General features: G+C 39.6%; 1 protein-coding gene across 1 annotated transcript in view; it reads left to right on the top strand.

Annotated features, from left to right (window-relative positions):
• Window positions 1-3044: 3044 nt before the first annotated feature.
• Window positions 3045-17388, top strand: part of DNAJC3 (DnaJ heat shock protein family (Hsp40) member C3) — an 83057-nt gene continuing 68713 nt past the window's right edge. Inside the window, exon 1 of the mRNA XM_027855683.1 lies at window positions 3045-3217. Coding sequence (XP_027711484.1) covers window positions 3136-3217 — 82 coding nt within the window. The 5' untranslated portion in view covers window positions 3045-3135. The remainder of the gene's footprint in view (window positions 3218-17388) is intronic.

Raw genomic sequence — 17388 nt, 5'->3', positions numbered from 1 at the left:
GATGTATATATGAGGTGAGCATGCAGTGAAAGCCACTTTGAAACATTACTTTTTATAAGTAGTTTAAATGCCAGAAAATTGTTTTCTATGGCACCTAGGTATTTGTTTTCTGATAAGTTAAGTCATACGTGTTGCAATGAAGTTGATGTCAAAGCCTTGGATAGACAGTAATATGCATGGAATAGAATTTTCAAATGCAGAGATGCACCATCCTTAAACCGCCTAGAATCCACTAATAATGGTTTGTCCTGGTTTACTTTTATTTGTCCCAATATTTTTTAAATGTTTAGTTTCAATGGACAAATACAAGTATTCAAATACATAAATGAGAACAAATGAAAAATAAAGAGTACATAAACTTCCATTATTTACTGTAAATCTAAAATAAAGGACGTTAGTGACCTTAACTCCAAAGCTTCCAAATTGTCTGGCTTACTAAAACTTTAGCAAGTTCTCAGTTCCAGTATTCCAGGATTTGGTAAACAAATTTCACCTTATCCAGACCTCCATATCCTTTCATTCCCAGTAGAAGAGCCTTCATTTGTTATAAAAACGACCCCAGACTCAGTTCCGAAGACTGGTCGAAGACTGGTGTCTCAAAGACTTTTTACTAAAGAGACTGAAGTGTGGCCTTTCGATTCCCGAAAGAAGCGGGGACTTCTCCTTGGAAGGGGAGAAAATACCAACGGTAAAAGAAGCCACAAGCAAGCTTTATAGTTAGTAATTGCCTAACTCCTCCCTTCTGGATCAGGATTGGTCCTAATCCTTCCGGTTTACAATCTTCTTTATATGCCCCACCCCTAACAGACTAGTTAGCCTGTCTATGCTGATTTCTTATCTACTTATGTGGAAACTTAATTCTTTCATTTCTCACATTACTTAAGACTCTAATAAGATCAAAACCTAAACTGATCATTTTAGGTGTCCTTCCTTAGACTTCTTTCAATTTCCTTATATCTTTCTTAACGACAGAACTAAGCATTATGAAAGCATGATAAACTAACATTTTCTGTTCCCTTCATGGCAAAACCCACTATTTTCTTGATCTTTTGGCCAGACCATCTCACTGGGGTGATGTTTTCATTATCTTAACTGCTCACCCTTAAGTTCATCTGCCACTTCTCTGTCCACTTACATAGCCTGTGGAATCAGGCTATAAATCAAAGAAACTCAAATGGATTCAGATACCCTAAAACAGAAGGTTCTTTAGCATTCTGATGTTTTTAACTTTCTACTACCACTAAACTAATGACTCAAGGATGTCAACTCCAAGTTTGTAACCATGGATTTCTCTAACTTCTTTTTTTTAGATAGGGGCAGCTAGATGGTGCAGCTAGAGGGATAGAGAGGATAGAGCACCAGGCCTGGAGTTGGGAACATCAGAGTTCAGATGTTTGCTAACAATGTGATGCCAGGCATGTTTGTCTCAGATACCTGTTGTTGTGACGATGAGATATTTGTATAGCAGTTAGCACAGTGCCTAGCACATAGTAGGTGCTATATAAATGTTAGGAATTATTGTATTATCATCTTGAAGAAAATAAGTCGACTGGTAAATAAACAAAAGGAAGCTATCTGATCTTTAGGATATGGATCGGATCTGTGATTTCACTTGCAGAAGGCACTCCCCATGGAGAAACTCCAATGCAGGTGGGTACCTTTTCTGTAACTTAGTTCTAGGGGTTAGAGGTTAAGCCCAGGGTTACACAGACAATAATGCAATTTAATAAACCTTTATTAAATGCCTACTATGTGCCAGGAACAGTGCTAAGCATTACATGCACTGTATGCCGAGGGCTAAGCAGCATCCGCCAGAGGGGGGACTTACAACACAGGTATGAGAAATATCAGAGTACAAACGATACACAGATAGGTGTACTGCAGTCAGTTGTATTACTCCTATCGGCTAGATGCAGACATTTACATTCGTTCTCAGTTTCACTTCCCGGCGAAACTCCCCTTTACTTCTCTTCTTCGGTTGCCCCGGTTACTACAGATGCAAGGACTTTTTATTTTTTTTTTTTAAGGGGAGGCGGGTAGTCTGAATCCACACAAGCTTTACCGGTAAATACTGGTTGGACTACACTCCAGTCAACCCGCTGACTTTCTTCTCAAGGGCATCCAGCTGAACCAGTCTCTTTTCCGGAATGCTTCGGTCTGCCCAGGCCAGATCCCCCTCAGGAGCTGCTTGCATTTACGGTCGGGTCTTCCTGACTTGCACCAGCTCGGGGTCACGCTCCTTCTCCCGCTAACACCCACCACATCGTGTAACTTTGCAGGAGCATGTTCCCTCCCTCCCCCCTCCATCAAGCGCCCCACCTTCGGTTACTCGGTTCCGTAGTTGTGTCTCCGAACAACCCCGCCCGGCAGGACCCGGCGAAATCGAAAGCACGGCCGCTCCCCCTGCGCTCCCCCACCGCGCACACGTGCTCATGCTGGGCTTAGCTTTCAAACCCTCATTGCCTCAGTTTCCTTAGCAGTTACGCAGGGGGCGGAGGAGGGGCTGTAAGATCTCGAAGGCCCCTTCCAGTTCCAAGTCTGTGGCCCGGAGCTCGCCCCCGCGGTTCCTCAGCTCGGCCGGCCGTCGGAGTCACTTCTGTCCTACCATCACCGGAAAAGCTAGACTAGCGGAAGGCGACTTCCCGAGAGCCAAAGATGCCCGAGCAAGAGCAGGAACTTCACACACCGCCCCAGGCGCATGCGCCTCCAGACACCGCCCCCGACGCTGTCTCCGTCCAAATTCAAGCCTCCAGAGTTCCCGGCGGGCTCTTTCCCCCTCGCCCCCAGCCCCTCCCTTCTTTCCACCTCCCCGCCGAGCCAGCCAAAGGGTTCTCTGACAGCTCGCGGCAGGCGGACGCCTTTGCGTCTCGTGCTTCCACGTTATCCTATCAGAGAAGGGGCGGGGCTAGGGCCACGGCAGCCTATCAGAGCCGACCACGACCCAGGCGAGCCCGCTTAGAGGGCGCCCTGGAGGCGCGCGATTGGACGGCTGCGGGAGCCCGGGGCGTAGTGGCGTCCGCGGCCCCGCCCCCTACTCCCGTCACCAGCCGTGGCCCGAGCGGCTACAGCGGCCGCGGGAGCTGGTCAGTTCCCGCACTCTCCTCTTCCTCCTCCTCCTCCCGAGCGGCCTCGGCCATGGTGTCCCTGGGCTCCGTGACTAACCGGCTGGCCTCGGTGTTCCCCTTCCTGCTTGTCCTGGTGGATCTGCAGTACGAAGGTGAGGGATACCCTCCCGGCCTGGGGCGGCGGTGAGCGGGGCCTGGCCCTCGGACGGCTTTCCCACCCTCCGTTTCCCTTTCCCCCGGACTCGGGAGGTGCGGGCCGACGGAGCGGGGCCGGCTACGACTGGGGTATTTGCAGCTGTCGTTCGGTTGTATGGGGTGGGCCGGTCCCGGGATGAGATATGGGTGAGCTGTCGTTGCCCGGCTCCTGGTTTACGGTCCCCGTCCTACCCCCCACGTCTCCCCGCCCCCCGGCCACCTCTGGGGCAGGGGCTCCAGCTGTGGCCTGGGACGGTGGCTGGAGACTTGCTAAGATCACTCTCGTCTCTCTTTCTACCTTACTCCTAGTAGCGAAGTAATCTTAGCTGCCCCCTTCCCATCACGGAGTGGGGCACCCCCAGCAGCCCCCTCCCTATGAGGGAGGAGGACGCTTAGTGACCGCCTCCCCATGGCAGAGGGGATAGTGAGATGGGTAGGTGAGGAAGCCTTGAGCCCGGTGGGTTGACCCTCCTTTAATGAGGTTTCACGGCGGAGTGAAGGGCTATGTACTTGCCAAGGTATCTATGTTGTCTGGAGGAAGTGGACTTTTCTAAAGTTTAAAAGCAGTCGCCTTGTGCCGGGTGAGTGGGTGGCCAGGGAGCTTTAGGAAGGCTGGGGACCTTAGCTTTTGGTTCTCATACTTCTAAACACGATGGTGATGTTTATGGATTTTTTTTTTCCCCACATTTGGGTTAAGGCATTAACCGGATTTCTTTTGGGTGAACATGAGGTGGTGATTTGATCTGGGAGACTTAGGAAGGAGGGACTTTTTTTTTTAATTGTTGTTTTTATAGTTATCAAATAGGTGATGACCACGTACGATACCGTTTATGACCAAGCCTCTAGGGAAGGAGGCCTTAAAAACGTACAAAAGTATTATTCTATAAACCCAAACCACTAAAACTTTGTATATGTCAGTGTGGATGTTTGACCTTTTTGCTACTTGAGTGCTGTAGCATTGAATAGCAAGCTGTTGGAGCTTATCGAATGTGTACTTCCTGGTGAAAGCTTAAATTTATATAGGGAAAAGTAACAACTTTTAGAAAAAACTCACACAACGCCTCATTTTTATAAGCGTGTGCAAAGGACTTTCAAAACTGACTTCAAAGATCTATGTACCTCCTTGAACAGAAAAATAGGGTCTTTACAAAAAATAGTAGGGGCACAGTATTAATAAAAAAAAAATCCACCTTAATTAGAGCTTTAGGGTTTTTTAGAAGAATCTTGAACAAACCACATTTTAGAGAAAATGGAAAGGCTGTGTGGTAAATAAATCAAGTACTTGACTAGTTTGCTACCAAAAATTTTATCAATCAGCAAGGTGAATTGTAAAGCCATCTGGAAACTTTAAAGTACTATATAAATATCAATTGTTGACATTATTTTGTGGCGTTGTAAATGGTAGTTTTCAGTGTAATGGTCCACCTCCAACTAGCAGTATAACTATCAAAACATTTTGATTGAGAGTGACATATCCTTAGGAGGAAATCCAGGAGGACTATCTATTGAGGAATAAGCTTTCTTTTTCTCCGTTCATACTTACAGGGAAAATCTTATGAAAACAATGATATGCTAGGATTTGGGGAACTAGCATTAATGTAAAGCTGGTTAATTGTATTTGAATTTTTTAGAGGTTTTTGAAAACTCTGGTGGTAGCTTTCAAATTATATGCTAGCCTTTTAAAGACCTATTCTTTAAAGTCATTGCAAAGTTTAAACTGGAAGGAGCAGGATTGTTATCAACAAATATTGTTTTAGACTATCTAGGAAACTGAGTTAGTTGATTGCCTTCCTAGAGAGATTTATACATTGGAAAAATCAGGAATATATATTGAGGGGCAGTTTTTTTTTTTTAATCAAGACTACTTTAAAAAATAATTCTGAAAATATTTACATTCAACTTCTTTTCCTTTTAAATTTTGAGTTCCAAATTCTCCCCCTCCCTCCCATTCTCTCACCTACCCATTGAGAAGGTAAGTAATATATCAATTATATATGTGAAATCATGCAAAACATTTCCATATTAAGCATAGTTTTTTAAACAGGAAAAATAAAGTGAGAAAATTATATTTTAATTTGCACTCAGTTCATCAGTTCTTTCTCCGGAGGTGGATATGTATTTTTTCATCATGAGTCCTTTGGAATTGTCTTGTATCATTGTATTGATCAGAGTAGCCAAATCTTTCACATTATCATTATGAACATTGTTTTTACTGTGCAGAATGAGCTCCCATTTCTCACTTGATTTTGCATCAGTTCATAAAGGTCTTGCTATGTTTTTCTGAAACCATCCCCCTTGTCATTCCCCACAGAGTATTCCATCACAATCATTTACTACTTGTTCAGCCATTCCCCAACTGATGGACATCCCTTCGATTTCTAATGCTTTGCTACTACAAAAAAGAGCTGTTGTAAATATTTTTGTGCATTTAGGTCTTTTTCTTTTTTTTTTGATCCCTTTGGGATACATACCTAGTAGTAGTAGTGCTGGGTCAAAGGGTATGCAGTTTTATAGCCTAAATCTAAATCTAAATTGTTCTAAAGAATGATTGGACCAGTTCAGCACTCTTCCGTCTTTCTCTTCTATCATTTGTCATTTCTGATGTGTTCGAGGTGGTAATTCAGAGTTGTTTTAATTTGCCTTTCTTTAATCAGTAGTGATTTAGAGCATTTTTTTTAGAATTTGACTGTAGATAACTTTGATTTCTTCTGAAAACTCCCTTTTTCTATCCTTTGACCACTTATCAATTGGAAAACGGTTCTTATTTTCATAAATTTGACTCAGTTCTATACTCAGTATATACTTCAAGTCTTTATTACACAGAAACTTGCTGTAAAATTTTTTGTTATAACTTTATGGTTTGTGGTATCTTTTTGCAAAATGTGATTTCCCTGGTTGTTCTTTTTTGATTTGCTCAATTTTTGCTTTTTTCCCTTTATCCAATTTTCTTCTTTCTTCTTCTTCTAGAAAGTTTATTTTGCTTCTAACCACTGCTTCTCTTAATCTGCCCTCCCTTTTTTATCATCCCCCTGTCCTTTATCTTGTCCCCTTCTTCTGTTTCCCTATTAAGTTATATTTCTGTACATAACTGAGTGTGTGTGTTTGTTTTCTTCCCTCTTTGAACCAATTCCGATGAGAGTGAGATTCAAGCATTGCCTGTCACCCCCACCCCCACCCCATTTTCCTTTCTACTGTAAAAGCTCTTTCTTGGCTGCCTTTTATGTGAGAAAAATTTCCCCATTCTACTTCTTCCTTCTCCATTTCTCGGTTCATCCCTCTTCCTCACCCTTTCCTTTTTTTGGAAATCATTCCAACATAATGTACTCCTTTCTGTGTTGTCTATATAAACTCATTTTAACTGCCCTAATAATGATAAAGTTCTTAGGAGTTAGATGTATCATCTTCTCATGTAGGAATATAAACAGTTTAATTTTGTTGAAACCTTTATGATTGCTCTTTCATGTTTATTTATTTATTTTGCTTCTCTTGAGTCTTGTGTTTGAATGCCAAATTTTCTATTCAGCTCTTGTCTTTTCATCAGAAATGCTTGAAAATCCTCTATTTCACTAATCTGCCTGCTCATCATTTCTTATAGCACAATAGTTTTCCATTACATTCCTATACCACAGCTTGTTCAGCCATTCCTCAATGGATGGGCATCCCCTCAATTTCCAATTTTTTGCCACCACAAAGAGAACTGCTATAAATAGTTTTGCACATGTGGGTCCTGTATCCTCTTTGGGATACAGATTTAGTAGTGATATTGCTGGGTCAAAGGGAATGCACCCTTCTATAGCCCTTTGGGCATAGTTCTAAATTGCTATCCAGAATGGTTGAATCAGTTCACAACTCCACCAACAGTACATTAGTGTCTCAGTTTTCCCACATCCCCTCCGACATTTTCCTTTTCTGTCATATTAGCCAATCTGATTGCTGTGGAGTGGTATCTCAGAGTTTCGGTGTACATTACTCTAATCAATATTGATTTAGAGCATTTTTTCATATGACTATAGATAGCTTTGATTACTTTACCTGTTCATGTCCTTTAGCCATTTATTAATTGGGTAATGGCTCCTATTTTTTATAAATTTGACTCAGTTCTCTATATATTTGAGAAATGAGGCCTGTTTCAGGGAAACTTGCTGTAATTTTTTTTCACAGTTATGGTAGCTATGTACTTCCTATGTATTTCCTCCATCCTGTTCCCCCTCCCCTTACCCTACTCTCTCACTCTTCTTCCACCCTGTCCATCCTCAGAAGTGTTTTGCTTCTGACCACCATCTCCCCCAGTCCTCCATTCTATCAGCCTTCCTTGCCTTCTCTTTCCCATTTCCCCTTCTACTTTCCTGTAGGATAAGCTAGATTTACACACCCAACTCAGTGTGTATGTTATTCCTTCTTTGAGCCAGAGTAAGGTTCAAGCACTACCCCTTCCCCCGACTGCAAAAGCTCCTTTGTACCTTTTTTATAATTTACCCCATTCTGTTTCTCTCTTTTCTCTTCTTCCAGTGCATTCCTCTTTCTCACCCCAATCAATATTTTTTTAGACATCATCCCATCATGTTCAACTCTCACTTATGCCCTCTGTCTGTGAATACTCTTTTTCTTACTGCCCTAATAATGAGAAAGTTCTTAGGAATTACAAGTATTATCTTCCCATGTAGGAATATAAACAGTTTAACCTTATTGAATCCCTTATGATTTTTCTTTCCTGTTTATCCTTTTAATGCTTCTCAAGTCTTGTATTTGAAAGTCAGCTTTTCTATTCAGCTCTGGTCTTTTGGTCAGGAGTGCAGGAAAGACCTCTATTTCATTTGAACATGTTTTTTTCCCCTGAAGGATTATACTTACTTTTGCTGAGTATATGATTGTTGGTTGTAAACCTAGCTCTTTTGCCCTCCAGAATATCATATTCCAAGCCCTTCCATCCTTTAATGTTGCAGCTACTAAGTCTTGTGTTATCCTGACTGTGGCTCCATGATGTTTGCATTGTTTCTTTTTGGCTGCTTGCAATATTTTCTCCTTCACGCAGGAGCTTTGGGATCTCTTTCAGGAGGTGATTGGCAAATTCTTCCAATTTTTATTTTACCCACTGGTTCTAGAATATTATAGCAGTTTTTCTTGATAATTTCTTGTTTGTTTGTTTGTTTTTTGGTGAGGCTATTGGGATTAAGTGACTTGCCCAGGGTCACACATCTAGTAAGTATCAAGTGTCTGCTCTGAGACCAAATTTGAACTCAGGTCCTTCTGACTCCAGGGCCAGTACTTTATCCACTGTGCCACCTAGCTGCCCCTAATAATTTCTTGAAAGATGATATCTAGTTTTTTTTTTTTTTAATGATAACTTTCAGGTAGTCCACCAATTCTTAAATGATCTTTCCTCAATCTGTTTTCCAGGTCAGTTGTTTTTCCAATGAGATATTTTGCATTTTCTTTTTTTTTTTTTCATTCTTTTGATTTTATTTTTGTTTCTCAATGTCTCATGGAGTCATTGGCTTCCACTTGCACAGTTCTAATTTTTAAAGGAATTATTTTCTTCAATGAGCTTTTGTACCTTCTTTTCCATTTGGTCAATTCTACTTTTCTTTTCTTCAGTGAATTTTTGTGTATCTTTTTCCATGTGGCCAGTTCTGCTTTTCAAGATATTCTTCTCATCATTGGATTTTTGTGTCTCTTTTACCATTTGGCCTATTTTGTATTCTTAAGTTGTTTTTTTCTTTCTTTTTTTTGTGTGCCTCCTTTACTAAGCAGTTCACTTTTTTCTTGCATCACTCTCATTTCTTTTCCCAGTTTTTGCTCTACCTCTCTTTGATTTTGAAAATCTTTTTTACAATCTTCCAGGAATTCTTTTTAGTCTGGAGATCAATTCACATTTTTTTCTTTGAATCTTTGAATGTAGCAGTTTTGACTTTGTGGTCGTCTTCTGAGTTTGTGTTTTGATCTTCCCTGTCACCATGGTAACTTTCTGTGGTCTTGTTCTTTTTCTGTTGTTTGCTCATTTTCCTAGCCTATTTTTTTGACTTTTAACTAGATGTTAAAATTGGGCTCTGCTCTCTGGGTGAAAGGAACAGTCCCAAACTTCAGTTTTTTTTTGTGCGACTGTTTTCAGAGCTAATTCTGAGGTTCTGTAAGTTTTTCAATTCTTCTAAGGTGGCATGATCTAAGGAGAGGTGTTTTTACTGCTCTCCTGGCCTGTGTTCTAGTCTGTGAGCAACTGTAAGCACTCTTTCTGCCCTGGAACTGTGACCAGGGTCCCTGCTCTTCCACTAGAAAACCAAAAACTCTGGTGTGCTGGTGCTCTTCATTGCCTTGGGACTGTGCCCTGTATGGGCAATGCAACAGAGTCCTGCATCCAGTGCCAGCAAAGGGAGTCGTATAATCTCCTTCTATCCAGTTGTCCAGCCCCTTTACTTTCTATGGAAAGCCACTGCCACTGATTCATTTACCTCCAAAGCTTGCTGCTGGTTTGCTGGGGGCCTGCATTGCACTGACTTCCAGTCTCACCTCGGTGTGACAGACTTTTCCTACTGACTATCAGAATTGTCTTGGGCTGGAAAATTTTCACCTCTTCCTTTTGTGGGTTCCGCTACTCCAGAATTTGTTTTGAGGCGTTGGGTAAAGTTGCTTGGAAGTGAATTTGGAAGAGTCCAGGCAAGTACTTGTCTTTTCTCTGCCATCTTGGCTCCATCTCTGGATTTTAAGTTTCAAGCAAATAATTTAAACATTAATTTTTGTTACATAATCTTCTTGTCAATATGGTGCTTGATTTAAGAGTACAATTTCAAAACCAATAGAAAAAAAATTGGTATTTAAAAAACAATCACTTTTCAGCTTTCCCAGTAGAACCCTCTCTTGTAACAAGTACCATTAATGAAAATAATCAATATGTCTGCATCTCTGAAAATGTATATCTCATTTGTACCCATAATCCATTGCCATTCTGTCAAGAAGTGAGAGTGATATACACCCACATAAAATTGTATTTTAATATTATTGGTTTCCTTTGTAACCCTATGTATTTCATTTAATGCATTTAAAAACATTATTCTGTGAATCTGTAGACCTTATCAGACTGCCAAAGCATTCTGTGACCAAAAAAAAAAAATTAAGAAACCCTTGCTGTGGACCAATTTCTATACTTTGGATTCTGGTTGGTACTCATATAACTTAGTGCCTGTTTGTGACCTTGCTGCCATGTTCTGACATGATCCTAGTCTGGTCCATCCTTCCCTATCCTAAGCCCTGGTTTTGATACTGACCACATCATGACTTTATTCCCCTAGGCATCTAAGCTTCTTCCTTCAGATTCCTCTTAAACTTTTCTGCTTTCTCTCTCAAAGACCTTTTTTTATTCTCTAACTGTAATAAAAGAGTCCTAACCATTACACTTCTCACCCTTTCTGTGCATTTTATCGACCCTTGGTAGAAGCTGTGTAGAGGAAGGGGTTGCTATTATTATTGAGGGTTTCTGTTTTTTAAAATAGGAATTTTTATATTTAGGAAAAGGAGGACCTTTAGTCTTCCTACATTTTTAAGGTTAATCATGAACATTTGTGGCTTCAAATAAGGCTTAAATGTAACATTAAGAACTAGTTAGTTGTTGCAGAATTAGGTTTGTTAGATAGGACCTTTGTTATGGACTGTTATACTGTATTCAGAACAGGTGTTTTATCTTGCTATACTGTCTTTAAAGTAGCCTCAAGCAGCTTACAATCTAATGGGGAGATATAGGACGTAAAAGGAGGCAGAAGGGGAGTGGGCCATGGAACACCAGGGCACATCTTGTTCTATGGAGTTGAAGCCATGCAGAATAGCAGATGCAAAGTAGAGTGAGAATATTTTTAAATGCATAAAATAGGCAAACTTTAAATGCATAAAGTCTGTTAAATTTATATATTGATTACAGTATTACAAAGGAAACCAATTATACTGAAATACAGTTATCAAAATATTTTTTAAAAAAGTTCATGGCCTTCAGTTTACAAGAAGCTCCTACTTTGGAATGGGGCATCTGGGTGGCACAGTGGATAGAGTACTAGGCCTGGAGTCAGGAAGACCTGAGTTCAAATTTGGCCTCAGGAACTTACTAGCTATGTGACCCTGGGCAAGTCACTTAACCCTGTTTGCCTCAGTTTCTTCATCTGTAGAATGATTTGGAGAAAGAAATGTCAAATCAATCCCGTATCTTTACCAAGAAAATCTGAAAAAGGGTCGTGAATTGTCAGACATAACTGGAAAACACTAAATGACTTTAAAGTTACATTGTTTGGTTTTATCTGACAGAAGGGACTTTTCTATGTAGTCCAATTTGACTCATAGGAAGAAATCCCAGATAACTGACTTCTGTAGTTTTAAATTTTGCAAAGTGTACAGTAATTACTAGATCACATTTGAGAACTACAAAAACCTTGTGAGAGTTATGGGCCCTACAGTTATCTTATTCCCATTTTACAGAGGAGGAAGCTGATATTGAAAGTTTAAAGGACATGCCTATGAAGCAGGATTTCAATCTATGTTTGTTTAGCACCCTATGTGTCATGCCACACTACTTTAGATAATTATCTCATTTAAAGCAAGAAGAAACATTCAATAAAATAAAATTTCAGACAAGCAATATCTGAGTTTTGTTTTCAGGGAGCAAAATAGGCAATTAATTTAACCCGAGAAGTCAGAAAAGAAAATTTCATTTGAGGACTTAGTTTGAGTATCTGGGGTGAGAATCTGACCATAATGCTCGCTAGGAATTTGAACATCTTTCCTGACTCTGGTTATACTAGAATTTCAGACTTAGTTTTAGCCTGAGGGGTTAGAAAAAGATGAGAATAAATAAGTCTTAGGAAGAAAAGATACCCTGCAATCTTTGTTTTAGAAAGTTATGGCATGTACTTAAGTTATTAAGGTCTTTCTAGCAGTAGATGAGGGAAAGTATACACAAATTAATTTTCATACTTTCATCTGATGATTGTCATAATTTTCCCATCTCCCATCTTTTACCAACTCTGATCATATTGCTCGCTTCCACCAATTCTGTAGTATAGTCAGACTGGAGTAAGCTATTCTACCTTATGTCTCTGCTAATATGTCTTATATGTGGACTTACAGTGCCATGGTACTTCATTACATTCATATCCCACAATTCAGCCAGTCACCAGTTGTTTTAAGTGCCAGAAGTACTACCTCAAATATTTTGACATGTATAAGACCCTTTTTACTGTTTTTGACCTCATTTGGGTATATGTGCGTCTAATGGTGGGATCACTGGATCAAAGAGTATGAACAGTTTAGTCTTTTTTTTAGTAAGTTCAAATTGTTTTCTAGAATGATTATACCAATTCGCCACTCAACTAATAGTACTTACATAATATCCCTACTCCCAACATTAACTGTTTTTATCTTTTATTAGCTTTTCCAATTTGATAGTTATTTGTTTGATAGTTGTTTCAATTTTTGTTTCTTATTAGTGATCTAGAGTATTTTTAGAATGATTGTTTATAGTTTGTATTTCTTTCAAAACTATTCAGGACCTTTGACCACTCATCTATTGGGAATAACTTTTAATTCTGTATATATTTGTGTTCACTATGTATCTTGGCTATCTTACATACTTGATACAATGACTTGAGCTTCCCTTATTCTACTTGAATTTATTTTGTTGATACAAAAGCTTTTTAATTTTATATAATTGAAGTAGTCTATTTTACCTTTTATGATCCTTGTTCTTGTTGAAAAAGAGAGTTGTGGTCCAAGTGATAGTACAAGTGGATTTTAAAGCTTGTTAGATGATCATAACCCTTGTTTCATTATGAATTTTTCTCCGAACTAGAGAATTTAAAAATAGGCACCTTTTTCGATATTTTTACCTTTAGGTTGCATATTTTTTTGGACCTATTTGTGACAAATGCATACATACTATATTATGTCTTATGTATGGTGTGTGTATATATATGTATATAAAATATATATATTATGCATTACATCAAATTACATATATATATTTATTTTTTAATATATGGTCTAAATGCTAGTCTAAATCTTTTTCTGCCAAACTGCCAATTGATTTTACCAGTATTTCTTCAGTATGAAGATTTTCCTCTAGTAGTTGCTTTTGTTCAGTTGTTTCAGTTGTGTCCAACTCTTTGTAACCCTATTTGGGATTTTCTTGACAAAGATACTGGAGTGGTTTGCCATTTTTTTACTCTAGTTCATTTTATAGGTGAAGAAACTGAGGCAGACAGAGTTAAGTCATTTGTTCAGGGTCACGCAGCTATTAAGTATCAGACCAGATTTGAACTCAGGAAGATAAATTGTCCTGACTCCAGGCCAGCACTCTTATCTACTGGCTGCCCCTTCTCTAGTAGAAGAGTTCTTAAATAATTTTTGGTGTCACAGACTCCAGGCAGTCTGAAGTCTGTGGATACCTCAAAATAGTGTTTTTAAATGCATAAAATAAAAAACATAGGATTACCAAGGAAACCAATTATATTCAAATACAGTTATCAAATGAAAAGAAAAAAGTTTGTGGGCCTCAGTCAAAAATCTTCTGCTTGATAGTTTGTGTTCTTGGTTTTGTTAAAAACTGTGGTATTATCTCAGAACCACAGAATTTCTGAGATGGAAGGATCTCATTAGCCATCTAGTTTGGTCCATAACTCCAATCAGAATTTCTTTTACAGCATACTTGGCAAGTGGTCATCCAACTTTTGCTTGAATACCTCTGTGAGGGAAATTCACTATCTCTTGAAGTTACCCATTCTGTTTTTTGAGAGTTCTAATTGTTAGAAAGTTTTTCCAACATCAAGATTAAATTTTCCTCTTTACATTTTAGGTCTCCTTATCTTTCCCAGGCTGAAAGTGCAGGAGTTATTCTTGAATGTGGTCCCATTTTTATTTGCATGGGAACTTTGACCTGCTCTGTTTCTGACTTGTACCAGTTTGCGCATACTTAAGTATCCTGGTGGCGCCCTTCTCAGTGTCTCGCCATATTAATGTCAAACTTAGTTCAGATACCTGTTGTACCTAGCCCACTGCAGCTTAGAATTGAGCTCAAGAGATCTGAAAGCCTTAGCCTCCTGGATCAGCAGGAATTACTGTCCTGTGTCACCACACCCAGAGTCTTTACCCATTACTTCCCATTACTACCTGTTGCTTTTAGTTTTGCCCAGTGGTACTTAGGGCCTAATCTCTCTTTCTGGTGACAGCCCTTCAAAGGGTTGATAGCTTTCATGTCTCCTTTAGTCTTGTCTTTTCCAGGTTAAACGTTGCCAGTTCCTTCAACTATAACAATAATAGTCATATGGCATGAATTTGAGGCAATTTAATATCCTGGTTGCCCTCCTCTAAATGTTTTTTATTTTCTCGGTACCTCCTTAATCCCCAGGACTTGGAACTGCATATCATACTTGAGATATGTTTTGACCAGGACAGAATACAGTGGGATGATCATATTTTTATTCTTAGAAGCAGTGCATTTTGTAGGGTAGCTCAGCATCAGGTTAGCTTCTTTTTGGTTGCTACCCTCTTGCCCTGTTAACAAATGTTGAGTTTTCGATCCAATACTCTTCCCTTGCTAATCTTCCCCCATCCTCACCTCCCATCTTCTTCAGACAAACTGCTATTCAATTACATCTCCATCATCTTGTGAAGTCATTTTTAGAACAAAAGTATGAGGCTTTATGAATCTCTGTTAAATCTTGTGAGGACTGTTTTTAGAACTAAAGTGTACTCTTTTTGCTGTTTTTATTTACAATGTGAATATCAAAATGGATGTAATTAAAGTCTTCCTATACTGTGTTGATTTATTTGATTGTGTACAGTGATCTCAATTTTGGAATATCTATAGCTAAGTTAGTGTTTATAAATAATCTCCCTCTTTATAGGTGTACACATATTATATATATAGTGTTTGAATAAAATCTGGACTCTTTTTATCTCTGAGGTTTTTCTAGGGAGCAATGCTTAACTCTGATCCAGTCAGTGTCTGGATCCAGATCTGAGGCCTCTGTTCTCTGTCTTTATCCCAGGGCTCCACTGGTCTGTAGGCTTTTCCCAGACCTGACCCAACTCAAATTGCCAGGTCTTGTCTTGTGTCTTGACTCCTTATGGCTGAACCCTTGCTTGCTCCTGCCTATTGAGAGGTAGGCTTCCTGGACCTCACAGGATTCTATGTCACCACCTATCACAGGGGTGGAGCAAGGGCACTCAATAGTAATCAATTTTCTCCTCTCTAGTGTACTTCTTTCTATTCACTGATAATATGCCTGAACTAATTTTGCAATGGTTAGTGTACTCCTCCCTCCTCTTAACCTTCCCATTCCAGTGATTCTAAACTTCAGTTGTCAGTGTACAAACTCTGTTCCCCATCTCTCTCAACTTGATCCCCCTACATACTACTTCATATATGCCCACCCCTTCCACTGTGCCCTCTGGAATACCTGTTCCATGGGTAAAAAACTTATTTTAATCTTGAGCCTTTTCCTTTTTCACCCCTTCTAAGTTGCAATTATTGAGACCTGGTTCCCTCTGGATGATAACACCATCGGTTGCACTTTCACTCATACTCCCAACCCACTTGTTCCCAGTTGCCAATGTGTAACAATCGCTTAGTAACCTCTCTGTGTTTTGAGGTTCTTTCTGTCCGGAAGTGTGCTGATACATATTTAACAACCTGCTCTCTGAAAAAACAAATTATGCACAACACACTTTTAAGTTTAATCTGCATTATTAACTGAAGTCTAGTCAGTGAACAAAACAATAAATCAAGCCCTCATTTATTGTTTTCTTATTTCCAAAGTTATGCTCACACTGAAAATTTAACAATCACCTCTCTGGCCCCAGCACATCACTGATTCTCTATATATTTATCACTAAATCAGATTCTGGTAGCTGACTTTACTGACTCCCAGGACATTCTCCTTTCCTCTATGAGTTCAGTGCCTGGATCACAGTTTTTTTCTCTCCTCCCAACTGCCACCTTCATATTAGGGGTTTTCAGCATACTTATTCTATCCCTCAGACATTCAAACTTTCCAGTTCCTTAATTTCCTCATTTTCTAAATACTTCCCCACTCCAGTTCAACTACACACAGAGATGATCATACCCCTGATCTTTCCATTATCCATAAGTGTTCTGCTTCGATGTTCATGAGCTCTGAAATTTCATTTATCTGATCATGATTTTTTCCCATTCTCTCTTCTACTCTGTCTTTTAACCAACCCTGTTTTTATCCTCTCTGTGACCTCCAATACCTCTACCATCTTAGTTTTTTCCCAGGCTATCAGCCTATTCCTCTGTTAGCTGCTATGACCCATTGGTAAACCATTTCAATTCTACACTATTCTCTATCCCCAAATGTCTTGACTCCTTATCTTATTGTTGATCATGCCACAACCTTGTATCATTCCTTGGCCATCATCCATTGCCATTGCGCCTTTTCTTGTGCTTCTATGTGAAGACATAAGAAAAATATGTTGATGGGACCTACTGCAGGTCCTATCAATCTCTCCTTAATCAGTTCACCGTCTCACTCACTATAGCAGCTTTTCATACCTTCTCAAGTCTCTCATGGTTTTCCTTCCCCCTACCTTCTCAGCCAAGAACTTTGCCTCCCATTTCACTGAAAAAAAATTTGCCGTTCATTAAGAATTCTTCTCCTTATCTTTTTCATCTCACATCACTCAGGTGTCTTTCATCCATTATTTCTTCCTTTAGTCCCATTTCACATGAAGAGGTGGCTCTTTTCCTTTCAAGGACAAATCCCACTTTATATGCATATTTGATCCTAGTCTATTCTGCCTCTACCCTTTCACTTATCTTTAATCTTTCCCTGTCTACTGGCTTCTTCCATGATGCCTACAAACATTCCTATGTCTTAAAAAAACCCTTACTTAATTCATTCATCCTGACTAGCTATCTCTATTTAGTGACTAAATTCCTTGAGAAAGCTGTTTATAATTGGTGCCTCCACTTCCCCATATCCAGTCTGTTGCTGAGGCCTGTCGATTTCCCCTCTGTAACATCTCTCAAATATGCCTCCTTCTCCTCTGGGCCACTGCTGACACTCTGGTCCAGGTCCTCATTTCCTCATGCCTGGACTATTTCAGTGCCTGCAGACTTTGCCTGCCTTAAATC

Source organism: Vombatus ursinus, unplaced genomic scaffold (assembly GCF_900497805.2).
Source record: "Vombatus ursinus unplaced genomic scaffold, bare-nosed wombat genome assembly UNPS02011014.1, whole genome shotgun sequence".
Lineage (NCBI taxonomy): Eukaryota > Metazoa > Chordata > Mammalia > Diprotodontia > Vombatidae > Vombatus > Vombatus ursinus.
Note: the sequence above shows the minus strand (reverse complement) of the source record. Positions and strands in the feature narration are given on the sequence as shown.